The sequence below is a fragment of the Alosa alosa genome, chromosome 16 (assembly GCF_017589495.1).
Source record: "Alosa alosa isolate M-15738 ecotype Scorff River chromosome 16, AALO_Geno_1.1, whole genome shotgun sequence".
NCBI classification, from domain to species: Eukaryota; Metazoa; Chordata; class Actinopteri; order Clupeiformes; family Clupeidae; genus Alosa; species Alosa alosa.
In genome coordinates, this window is record NC_063204.1 from 30,523,085 (window position 1) to 30,535,581 (window position 12,497).

The window sequence follows — 12,497 nt, forward strand, 5'->3', positions numbered from 1 at the left end:
CTTGCCGCCGAGGGAAAATCTGCATGTAAACATTAATGTCGTTTACTCGCTGCGGTCGTTTATGGGCCGTCTTGCGGTGACACTACTCCCGAGTGCAACACACACCCATAATGCCGGCTTAACCAGCTCTCGGCGACCAGAGGAGGCGGTGGAGGTCAACAGGCAGCGGTTGGTGCTCCATACTCTCAGCTCTATCTTCCCATGACTAATTAAACAGCACGGTGAACACTGGCACCACTGTTAAAATGAATGGAAGCCTGCCTAGTCTTGGGTAACATATAAGGCAACAACGACATGACCCACTTCCAAGCATGGACGCGACTTGCAAGGTGACACTGAAAAGTAAGAAGTTATAAAAGTTAAAAACAAAAGTTTGAGTAGATGAGTCTGTCCAAGTGATTTGACTGTCCATTTGTTAATACACTTCAATGCTTCATTTATTTGGTTTGGTCTCTAAACGCTCATCTGTATGATGTTAGAATGTCCGACTTGTTTTTCTGTGCTATTGGTATTGACTTACAGGGCGCAGCAGCAGTAGCCTAAATGGCAGGGCAGGCTCTCTGCTGCAGTGGAGCCCACAACAGCTTGTCCATGTCAACTTGAGAGGTCAGCTGGAGAGCTGCAGAGTAGCAGCCGGTCAACACACACTGTCTGGTCAAACATGGTGTGGAGTTTATGCTCAAGTGGCAAAAAAGGAGCGTCCCTATGTGTTTCAATTTGTTTGTTTGTTTGTGTGTGTGTGCGTGCTTGTGTGTGTGTGTGTGCTTGTGTGTGTGTGTGTGTGTGTTTAGATAAAGACCCAAAGAGTGGTGTGACTGAGGTCTCTGAACAGAGTGGTCTTTGTGGGTGCTTATCACACCATACCATCAGCCGTTCCTTCTCTTTTCTGCTAAAGAGGAAACCAGGAAGTGTGTTCACGAGCGCACATAAATGCTAAGCTGTTAGCCTAGCAGTCACACCAAAGGATCAACATGAACACCCTCCTTCCTAACAGAGCAATTTCTTATGTGCGCACACTTAACAGTCTTAACAGCCAAGCTATAATACTTTGAGTGAAAGTTTACTTAAAGTGTGTCTAAAGCACTGCAGTGACAGAGATTAGGGTGTGTCTCATATCATTGAGCACACAAAATCTGAGTGTCATATGGAGTATGGACACTGTTTGGCCACACAATTCCTTTAAACTATGTTAGGATTGTCCATGTCCATATCAAGAGAGGTGTCCTGACTGTTGGGACCACCATCTTGAGATGTCCCTTGCTAGCTAAATTAGCAATTTAGCAATCCCACAGACAATCATATTTCCTTTACAGCAGCAGTTTCCACGCTGGCTGTCTGGATATTGAGAGAGGGGAGCAGCTGGAAGCAACTTGGCAGTAACGTTGCAGATAGCCTATGGCCGCTCGGAAGCCACGTGAGCTTGAACATACCCAGGAGTCATCTCTTCAACGCATCAGCTCCATATGTCCCTCTGCCCCCAATGACCCACAACACACTGTTCAGGAGACACATTCCAATGGCCCAGAATGGATGGCTAAATATAGCCCTCAATCAATTCAGACATGGGCCCATAACTTAGCCGAGCTTAGAAAATTAAAGCTGTAAAAAGATTGAAGGAATATGTGTGTGTGTGTGTGTGTGTGTGTGTGGGGGTGCACAAAAACAAGAATCAGTAATTCCAAAGAACGGAAGTAAACTGAGGTGAAACACAGACAACGAGATAACAGCGCTTTGGAAGAGAGATGGCAACTTGGAGCACACATGTTCAGTGCTTCAGTATCGACTAGTAATGGGACAGTGAAATGTCGATACACACATCCTCTGTGATACAGCTATTTGGAATGATCTGGAATGAGTTTGCGCCCACTGTCCACTTCTGGTTGGGAGACAGAGCCAAATGAGCATTATGTCAACAGATAACGGAAAGGCTGCCGACAACTAGGCAGAGTTTGAGTTTAAGATTGTGTGTTGTTGACACTGTGCTGCATGTGTGTGTGTGTGTGTGTGTGTGTGTGTGTGTGTGTGTGCATTATGCCAGCTTTTCATAAAAGAGTCATGCTATCATTCCGTGTTTCACAAGACCATCTACTATTACCCAATGGTCTTAGAACACAACCACATAAGACACCGCAAAGAAAACAAATATGTAGAATGACTAGCAGAAATAGCCATCTTATATAGACAAAGTTCTGATAACAGGGACCAATTCTTTGTAGTAGTACTCAGATAGGATAGAAGCAAGAAACAAGAAAGTTCATCTGGTCAGCACAAAATGAGACAGAACATAGTGCGAACAACCATTATCTACGGTAGATAGATAAAGCCCACATAAACAACAGGCCTGTGTGCCATGTACTATATGTTATTAAACTAGATGTACCACAGAGCGGTACAAAATATGACCGCCGCCCAATCCAGCACATTTTTTCCACAAAAATAAAATCACGCTGAAAGGCCTATATGATTCTAACTGTCTCACTAAATTGCATGATCCACACTCAATTCTCACTGGTATCTGCTAGACAACAAGTACCAAAACATGATTAGTTCATAGATTTCACATGTAAAATTAATTTTATACAACCCCACCCCCATCTTGCCTGTTCATAATTCTTGAATTGTGTGCATGTGTGCGTGCACACGTTTATGTTTATATGTGTGTGTGTGTGTGCTTGCTTGTGTGTTTGTCTGCATATGTGTGTTTGTGCATGTGCATGCATGCATTACATATGTATGTCTACTGTGTGAGTATGTGTCATAATTATGATTACTGTGAATGTATGCGTGTGCGTGTGTATCTGTTTATGCATATGTGTGCATATGGAATGGGTTAACATGACCCCTGGAGGCAAACATACTGAAAAAAATGGTCATCCTAGGACCTACGGTTCTCAAGATATTCACAGAAAACTGTGTCTGCCCTACCCTCCTTTCGGGGGGTCCAGTCCAGCGGGGGGGCTACAGATCAAAACGAAAAACGATGGTTCCATGCTATCCATGTGGGGTTACATGCCCACCAAGTTTCGTGTACCCCGGTCTTTCAGTGTCCCAGGAATCCTTGTTGGTGTACGGTCACTAAATGTACACATAAATAATTTTATTGTAAGGTTTAAGGTAAGGTTAAGGTTTTATTGTATTGCATTCGGAAGGTGTCATAATGATCCTACACTTTCAATTTCGTGCAGTTTTGACCATGTCAGCCAGAGATATGATGAAAACACCTAATTTTTTACTTTTTCATTTTTAACTAGGTGGCGCTATACATAAAAAATAAGTGGTAATGGGATGGGTTGACATGCCCCCTTAAGACCAACATACAAAAAAAAGGTCGACCTCCTAGGCCCTACGGTTCTCGAGATATTCACAGAAAACTGTCTCCGGCCACCTACAGGCCAGTTGGTGTATAGTAACATAAATTAATTTATTGTGTGGCCCCCCATGAACGGAATTCCACGAAACTTGGTGTGCATTCAGAGGGTCTCATAATGATCCTACACTTCCAATTTCGTGCAGTTTTGACTATTTTAGGTCACAGATACCTGCGATTACAACACCTAATTTTTACTTTTTTGTGTTTAACTAGGTGGCGCTATACATGAAATGAGTGGTTATGGAATGGGTTGACATGGCCCCTTGAGATCAACATACAAAAAAAAAAAGGTCCTAAACCCTACGGTTCTCGAGAAATTCACAGAAAACTGTGTCTGCCCTACCCTCCTTTCGGGGGTCCAGTCCAGCGGGGGGGCTACAGATCAAAACGAAAAACGATGGTTCCATGCTATCCATGTGGGGCTACATGCCCACCAAGTTTCGTGTACCCCGGTCTTTCAGTGTTTCCGGGAATCCTTGACGGAAATTTGGACATGCGAAAAAAATAAAAATAAAAATCTGACTAAACCTATATGACCGCCGCTTCGCTGCGCGGCAGTCATAATAATATGTATAACTAGCTAGTCTAGAGAAAAGGCTCCTCCTGTTTCAAAACCATAGTCACCACACCCACCCCAGTAAACCCTTGGGTTTGGGAATGGGACTGTTTGGAGACGCCGCTACCAGCGTCTACAGTATCAACCGCTACAGTCAGCAGCAGAGGACCATCTCACTACTGGACACAATATATATACAACAACACACACACACACACACACACACACACACACACACACACACACACATTTATACACACACAATAAACCCTTGATAAAGGTGAATACTGCTTTAAAGTCGACAGCAAAAGACCTCTAGATGATTCCTACAATTAACCATACTAAGGGTTTAAATAGAGCGACCACAAGTTCTATTTAAGATCTAGCTTTCTATAGATAACTCTAATGTGATGTTTAAAAAGTTACTTGTGTCCTGTCCACTCAAACACAGTCAAACACACACACACACACACACACACACACTCACATCAGCAGCAGATGGCAGGGCATGAGGCTGGGCTACTGGTGAGTGTGCAATGGCTCTGTAAATGGAAACGAGATAGCCTCACACACATGCACACGGCGGCCTGGCGGCACAGTGCGTCATGGCATCAAGCGATATGGCGCGCAACGCCACACAGCGCTCACTCACTCGGGGGGGGGGGGTGGGAGGGGTTGTAGGGGCAAGGAGAGCCGCCAATGCAAACACACTCACAGAGGAGCGCGTGAGAGCGGCCAACGGAGTGCCGGGATTGGACGAGACACACCTCAGCTGTTTCAGCCATAAGCGGTCACTTCCTATGAGGAAATGAGGTAAGGAGAGAGAGAGAGAGAGAGAGAGAGAGGTAAAAAAGAAAGAAATGGGAAAGAGAATGAGAGACAGAAAGAGAAAGAGTGAGAGAGAGACAGATAGACAGACAGGCAGGGAGCCAGATGGAGAGAATACAGACAGACAAACAGAGAGCAAAAAAGAGAGATAAAGGGAGGAAAGCAAAAACTCTCAAGAGCAAAGTAGAGAAAGAAGCAATAAGAGTGTGGGAAGACGGTGAAAGACAGAAATGACAGACCGAGACAGAGAGGGAGAGGGAGAGACGGGAGACAGTCCCAAGATGGATGGCGTCACAGTTTCATGAGGCACAATAGTGGGAGACAACCCCGCAGTAGTAGATTAGATGAGAACAGTGTGTGCCGGCCTCACGGACACGTGTGGAATGGGACTGTTTGGAGACGCCGCTACCAGCGCCTATCAACTGCTACAGTCAGCAGCAGAGGACCATCTCACTACTGGACACAATATATATACACAATGCGCACACACACACACACACACACAGTCTCTTTAGGGCTGACTTCAATGAGGCTCAAGAGAAAACCACCCGTGCACGCGCACACACACACACACACACACACAAATACACTGTAGCTATACCTACAAACACAGGAAGCAATGATGAGCATTCTTACATCACCCTGGGTAACCACTTACGTCCCCTCGCAGTAATCCCTGTCGACTTGCCTGCGACTGCAAACACAAACACACACCTTCCCAGTGCAGCCAGCCTGGCTTCTCTGGTGAGAGACATGAGGAGAGCAGCAAAGACACAACAGGGACTAAGCCCACGGTTGATATGACAGCACTGTCAGTAGACGGAAACTGCTAGAAACGCACTGGGAACTCCAAAGTCTATGCATGAAAAGTCTCCACAGACACGCACGCACAAACACACACACACACACACACACACTGCTTTAATATGTATCAGAATCAACACAATTTGAACTTAAAATGAAAAGCTCTAATGATAATGTCTCAGTGAGTAGTGTGCTTGTGTCTGTGTATACTCATTATGTGTGCATGCATGTGTGCATGAGTGTGTGTAGGTTATTGTTAGATTGTATCCATGCACATATGTATGCATGTATGTATGTATGTACAATACGTAAATCAAAGCTTTACCTACAATCATGGAAAAACCTGTCAACTAGACTTTGCATGCGAATTAACCAGAGATACTTTAGGTTTTTAAAGGAAGGCAATAAAGCATGTCTGGCTCTGAGACCAAATCTCACGTAACAGTATCTAAAGACAGGACGCAGCTCAGAGAGTAGAGTGGCCCTGCATATGAGCACACTGCAGTGGCCTTTCATTCAAATTCAGCTACCCCCTGAGGGGACCGAGAGGAGCTGGACAGTGACCATGGCAAGGCCAAACATGGCATAAGTGTAACACGCATACATACATACAGGGAATGTTCTCAGCAGTTCAACAGCAAGCCCAGTAAACCAAAATGGTTTACTACAACGGGTTAAAGACAGGAGTTTGAAGATGAGGTTGGGTGGGGGGTACTTACTACTGTGCACAGTCGATGAGCTGGTACTCGTTGGAGCGTTCGAAGCATGCCTTCACCCCCTCGTCTTCCCACAGATGCTTGGCATGGTCGAAGAACTCCTGTGTGAGGGAAATGGGGAAAAAAGAAAATGCAGCACAGAAACTCCATTAGGGAATATCAGCCATCTGAGAGCAATTAAAAACACATCTAAAACGTGGACTTTTTTTTTTTGTCAAATCCACCCAAACACATCTACCTTGTTTAGCCTCAGTGCTCACATTACTGTTAGCATATCATTCTCAAAAGAGGTTCCTAAGAGGAACCGTCACTCTCACGGTTTCTTTGATGAAAGGTTCTCTGTAGAACATGTCTGACAGGCTTTTGCTTTGCATTTCATTACAAACTCCTAGAACAGGCCTTTCCCAGTTCTTTTACAAAGACAAAGTAAAGAGGCCTATCTGACCGGGCTGTTCCCATATTCGACAGAGGAAACCCATGATTTGCATGTTAGTATACATTCCATTTTTAGTGTTACAAAACAGATTGGCTGTCTTATCACATGGGGTATTTGCCTTTGCATTTTCGCACCACTTTGTTCACTGTTTTCACTTTCGTGTGTCTTTTTGGTAGGAGTAGCTCAGTTGTGTTTACCAGATCTATTTCATATAAACATCTACAGAATTAATAGCCTCCTGCCTGCTAATCAGAACATAGTTTTTGTTGTCTCTGGGGTATATAGTGCATTAACATGACACAATTAATGATGTCCAACAAGACAGCTGAGAGACATGACATAATGTGTGGAATGATTTTGTGTAAACCATAAAAGTATTTCAATGTACATTTGCATAAACATGGTGCATTCAATATACATGGTGTTCACAGTGGAAAGAATCAATGGAGAACTTAGACAATCATATTTGACTTGTTGGAGATGTTTGCATCTTACACACACGCACGCGCGCACACACGCGCACACACACACACACACCTTGCAGTCTCTGCAGAGAGAGAGAGAGAAAGAAAGAAAGAGAAAGAAAGAAAGAAAGAAAGAAAGAAAGAAAGAAAGAAAGAAAGAGAGAGAAGGGAGGGGTGGATTCGGAGAAGGAGAGAGTTGTTTTTCCCCCCTGGTCTTCCTTTGAGAGTCGAGTGTGGCGTTGGATAATGAGTCCCCCAGTGGGGTCATCACATAATAACCACAAAATACAGGCAAACAAACCGCCACTGAAACACAAAAACAAACCGCCACGCCGGCAACGCAAACAACGCACTGCCACCACTCCCACCACTGTACACCACCCACCACCACCACTACAATGAGAAAGTCCTCCAAACGCTCCACAAACCTGAACACGATCACCGAAAACACCTCAGCGGCCGCACACAATACACTGGCAGGTGAGGGGAGAAAGGAATGAACCCAGAGACATAGATATTAGAAAGCTAGATACCGTATTGGGCTCTAGAACGTAAGTAAATAGCACCGCCATCTTGGTGGGGGCAACAATCAAGCGGAGGCCAATAGAGAAACAGGTGTCTCTGATCGGAAATCAGACAGTAAGGTGTTGCTCCAGGCAATATGGTGGCCGTATTGTTGTACGCCACTTAATAGAACTCGATGGACAATGCGGTAGCTTTCTAATATCTATGCCCAAAGAGGCCCATTGGCTGAACCCGTGAAGCTGGTGGACCGGTAACTGGGGGTTCAAATCATAACAGTTTCCTGTTATAAGCGTCTGATAGTTAAACAGCATGGCATAACTAGTCAGGAAATAAATATATTGAACAGACCTACAGTGTCTTAAAACAAGTAAAAAATTGCATCTGCACTGTATGAGTTGTGAATGAAATACATATTTGAATACGCATATAATTCTGGAGTTGCATGCAAACGCCACAGTTGTGGAAGGCTTAAGGCAGGGCATATCACAATGGAAACAGTTCGGCATATCGCAGTGGAAATAGCCGAATCTTTAAGAAGCAGTAGAGAGTTTGGGAGGGGTTTAGCAGTGTTTCCCATACATTGACTTATTTGTGGCGGCCCACCACAATATCAACACTGACCACCACCACACAATGATTTTCCAGGTTGTACTAAATTGTGCTTAAATCTGGTTAGTATCATAACCACGTTGTGCTAATTTGTTAAAAACTGTTGCATTCAAGTTAATTCTGAAAACCAACCACCACAAATGGAATTCAATTATCTGGGAAACACTGGGTTTAGGTTTGTAATCTTCCTTCTTTAACTTTCACACAACTGTACACCAGTAGCAGCCCCGCCGTGGCACTGTGTCTACATGACACAAAGCTGTTTATGGAGGCGTTTAATGGGATGCAAAGTGAAGTGATCCAAACAGACTCATCGACTGCTTCCCCAGAGAAGGCAAACCTCAGTCTTATCTACCTCGGCAGAGCCGAACATCAGCTCACTCTGTGCCGAGCCAGGAGCTAAATGAAATCTACCACGACAAGAGGTTTTACTATCGATGTGGCCTATTCGTACGTAAACTATTTCAAGCCTACGGCTGGCCTTCCTGCACACTCTTGCAGGCTTCGGTTGAGGCCCTCAGCTCAGTCCCACTCAGAAGAGTCAAAGCAGCTCTCCACATGCAAAGCACCCTCAGCGCAGTACAGCCACTTCCTGGTCCGGTGTGATGAACTCACTGGTAAAGCAGGAAGTAGCAGGGGAGGAGGAAAAAGAGGCTGAGGAGTGGCAACTATTCCCAAACTATCTTTCGCTTTGATACTTTATCACCCTCTCCCTCGCTATCTGTCAAAAAAAAAAAAAAATGCAAGAACGTCAAACCAGTGCGTACAAATGTTTCCACTTGGAGACCTTTTAACCTTGGTCATGTGTTACTTTACTCGTTTAGTTTCAGTGTCATTTATAAGACTGTACAGAACACAAAAGACTCATTGGTTCTATACAGTACAGTACAGTAAAGGAACGATGTTCTAGACTGTGAGGCATCAGAAATGTTACAACACAGCTCAGGGAAAGAAACTTTGTGCTGCTGTTGCTCTGCCTCCATTTTCAAAAGTTGGGGAGCAACCTTGAGGACAGTGGCAGTTCTAGTGGAAGATTGGTCAGTTTTCAGCAGATACACTGACCCAAATCAAATAAATCACCACAAAATAGCAACGACAACAAAAAACAAAACAAAGAAATCTCACACTCTGTTGTGTGAAATATGTTGAGAATTAGTAGGCGGGTGGTACCCAAACACATTGTGAAACGTATAGACACATGTGTGATGTACACACTCCAGGAAATCTGATCCAATGGGAAGAACTCTGTGGCCAGGGTTGCCCAGACAAAATGACAAACAAACAAAAAAGTGCGAGAGAGAAAACAAATCTACAAATCTCTAACGGCCACAAGTAGCCTCTCACCTGCCAAGCTGCACTCTCTACCTGAGCTTTCATTAGCGACAGGTTGTTGGCAAAAGAGTCATTAGGTGGCAGTTAAACACAGCTCGCCTCGGTGCGCATCCCCCAGGCCCAGCTAATGAAAGCCCGAGCTGCGCTGCGTCGGGACGCGGTTCCTGCGTGCTGTCACCGGCACCAGTGGAACGGCTCCTCTGGGGGAGCATGTGATACATGCAGATGCAGACACACACACACACACACACACACCAGCCAGGCATAGATGTACACATGCACACTAGGATGAACTAACACACACATATGTTCACGTACAATAACACACAACCTTGATTGAGGGGGTTGCTGCCTTCCTGTTGTAGCTAAAATGCTAGCATTATGACTGAAGAGTATGGACTCACAATCCTTTGATATACTCATATGAAGTGCTTTCAGAGAGCAGGAATCGGTCAGAAATAACATGTAACACATTTTCACAGGTACCAAGTATCTCTGTCAAGTGTCTCTCTCTGGAGGGGGAGTTGATTGTTTCTATAGATGTGCCTGTACAATGCTTAGTTTGACATTCAACTGCGTCAACCACACGGGTCATACTTCCTGCACATATTGACATTTTTCACATCTCTAGCTGTGGTTAACCACTTATAAGAAGGTGAATGTATGGTTACACTGAATGTATGAATACACATTCATACATACACGTATAGACATACTGTAGCAGAAGTTCTTTGTTTGTAACATAATGGAGACTTTCCATGTGTACAGATAGTCTGAAGGTAGAACATATGCAACCAAACAAACAAACTTTAAATGTCAATGCCTGCCTCTGGATGTGAGCTCTAAATAGGTGAAATATGTCAGACGGAAAAGACATGTCAGACTACCTCAAAAGGGTCGGACAGGCCTCAGAGGGTTACTCCGAGGGACACTAAAGGCCTTAAGCCTGCAAACATTAACAGACAGATTTGCATGATGGTCCATGTATGGCTAACGCCTGAAACCCCTTCCTGGCTCTCCAGTAACTCTCTCTCTCTCTCTCTCTCTCTCTCTCTTTCTCTTCCCTCTCCTCACTTGTTCTCTGTATCTCTTAAGCTCAGTCTCAGTGTCTGCCATGAAGGACGCTTTGTCTAGACATTTCCACTGCTCATCTGATGATCTAGAAAAGACTTCCTGGGCCCCGCTCCTCAACAAGACCATCATCACTCGCAGAGACCACAGATTGAGTGAGAGACTAACCAACCATAGATTCCACAACTTACAACTGTGAGATGAGAGAGAGAAAGGCCCTTTACTCTTACTAATAGGCTGAAAACAAACAAACAGAGCTGTGACTGATCACTAATGTCTATTGGTTTACTGGGAGGTGAAACTGAATGTGAACTTACCACCACAACTAGTGGCAGGAAAAGAAAAGCCTAATGTTACAGACCAGGTTTATCTACAAGTTTGTGTGTCTGTATGGTACTAGTGGACTTTCTCGCTCTCCATCTTTGTGTGTGTGCCTGAGAGAAAAAGAGAGAGAGACTGAGTGTGAGCGAGAGAAAGAAGAGAGAGAGAGAGAGAGAGAGAGAGAGAGAGACTGAGTGTGTGTGTGTGGGTGCCACAGAGAGAGAGAGAGAGAGACTTGAGTGAGTGAGTGTGTGTGTGTGTGTGTGTCTGTGTGTGTCTCCTCAGGGCCTGAGCTGAGGGAGGCTTGTGACCCTCTGAGAATAGGCCCCCTGTACAGTCTACAGGCCTGTGGAGACCAGCAAGGAAAGAAGGAGGGACAGTCGGAAAAAGGCAGAAAAAACAGCAAGAGAAAGAAAGAGAGATATCAAAAACAGAGGAAGTGAAAGAATGAAAAACTCAAAAGAATAGTGTAAATCAGTAGAAATAATACTAAAGAAAAAGGGGGATTATGTTAAAAAAAGAGACAGAGAGAGCAAGTGCGTGAGTGAGAGAGAAAGAGAGAGAGAGAAAGAGAGACCAATGAGATTTCTCTCTTTAGATTCCCTTCACAAGTTGGTACTGATGGCTTCCCCTACCTCCTACCACTACATCAGAACTAAATCGCTCCCTCTGTGTAAATCTGGAGAAATGAGACACTTTTGTACGTCTTCACTGCTGTGCGTGCCCATGATCGTATTATCTGCAAGAATGACTAAGCTCTTAACAGAACGTATGAGGAAAATATAGAACTGGCTAGTGGCACAATAACGCATAAACAAAGACTACATTCATTCCTTTCAGTCTAGTTAGCCTGGGTTATAATGATAATTAAACAGGAATGTGTCTAAAAAAGTTCATACCAATCAACAAATACACAACTACTGTCACATAGCATCAAAACAGTCACAAGTTAGCATTCACTGACTCACTGCACCCTGGTGCCAAAGTCTACGAAAATGGTGTTAGTCGATTTACTGATTTTAGTGTCAATACCCCACTGATGGTATTCCAGTGAGCCACTCTGCTGTTAATGCAACTATAGATTTCATTTCATTTCTCACGTGCCCTTTCCCCTGAGCCACACACACACACACACACACACTATCAATCATGTGAGTGGTCAGACCAGTGGCACGAGAGTGCAGTTAGACGAAACTCAGCACGGTCATTACTCAAAGGCCTCAAAATGTGGATGTAAAGCACAGTGGACACTAGACCACACAGATGAACAGATTCAGATATTTGTCAAAAAAAACCCTCCACCTTAAGTTCTTATTGATGTTTATCTGATGTTTATTGATGCTTTTATTGATGTGGTTTATGTGGGTGACGAGCTGGGCCACAAAGGGGAGTTTGCGAACAGGCTACCCAGAGATAGGCAAGCGATGTGGGCAAGCAGACTTGAAACGCAGGCCTGATCTGGGAG

General features: G+C 44.4%; 1 protein-coding gene across 2 annotated transcripts in view; it reads right to left on the bottom strand.

The window, feature by feature from the left end:
• The window catches only part of gnal (guanine nucleotide binding protein (G protein), alpha activating activity polypeptide, olfactory type), a 47,352-nt gene that overhangs the window by 19,130 nt on the left and 15,725 nt on the right, over positions 1-12,497 (bottom strand). For both annotated transcript variants that reach the window (XM_048265928.1, XM_048265929.1), the window contains exon 5: positions 6,278-6,375. In XM_048265928.1, the coding sequence (XP_048121885.1) occupies positions 6,278-6,375 (98 nt within the window). The remainder of the gene's footprint in view (positions 1-6,277; positions 6,376-12,497) is intronic.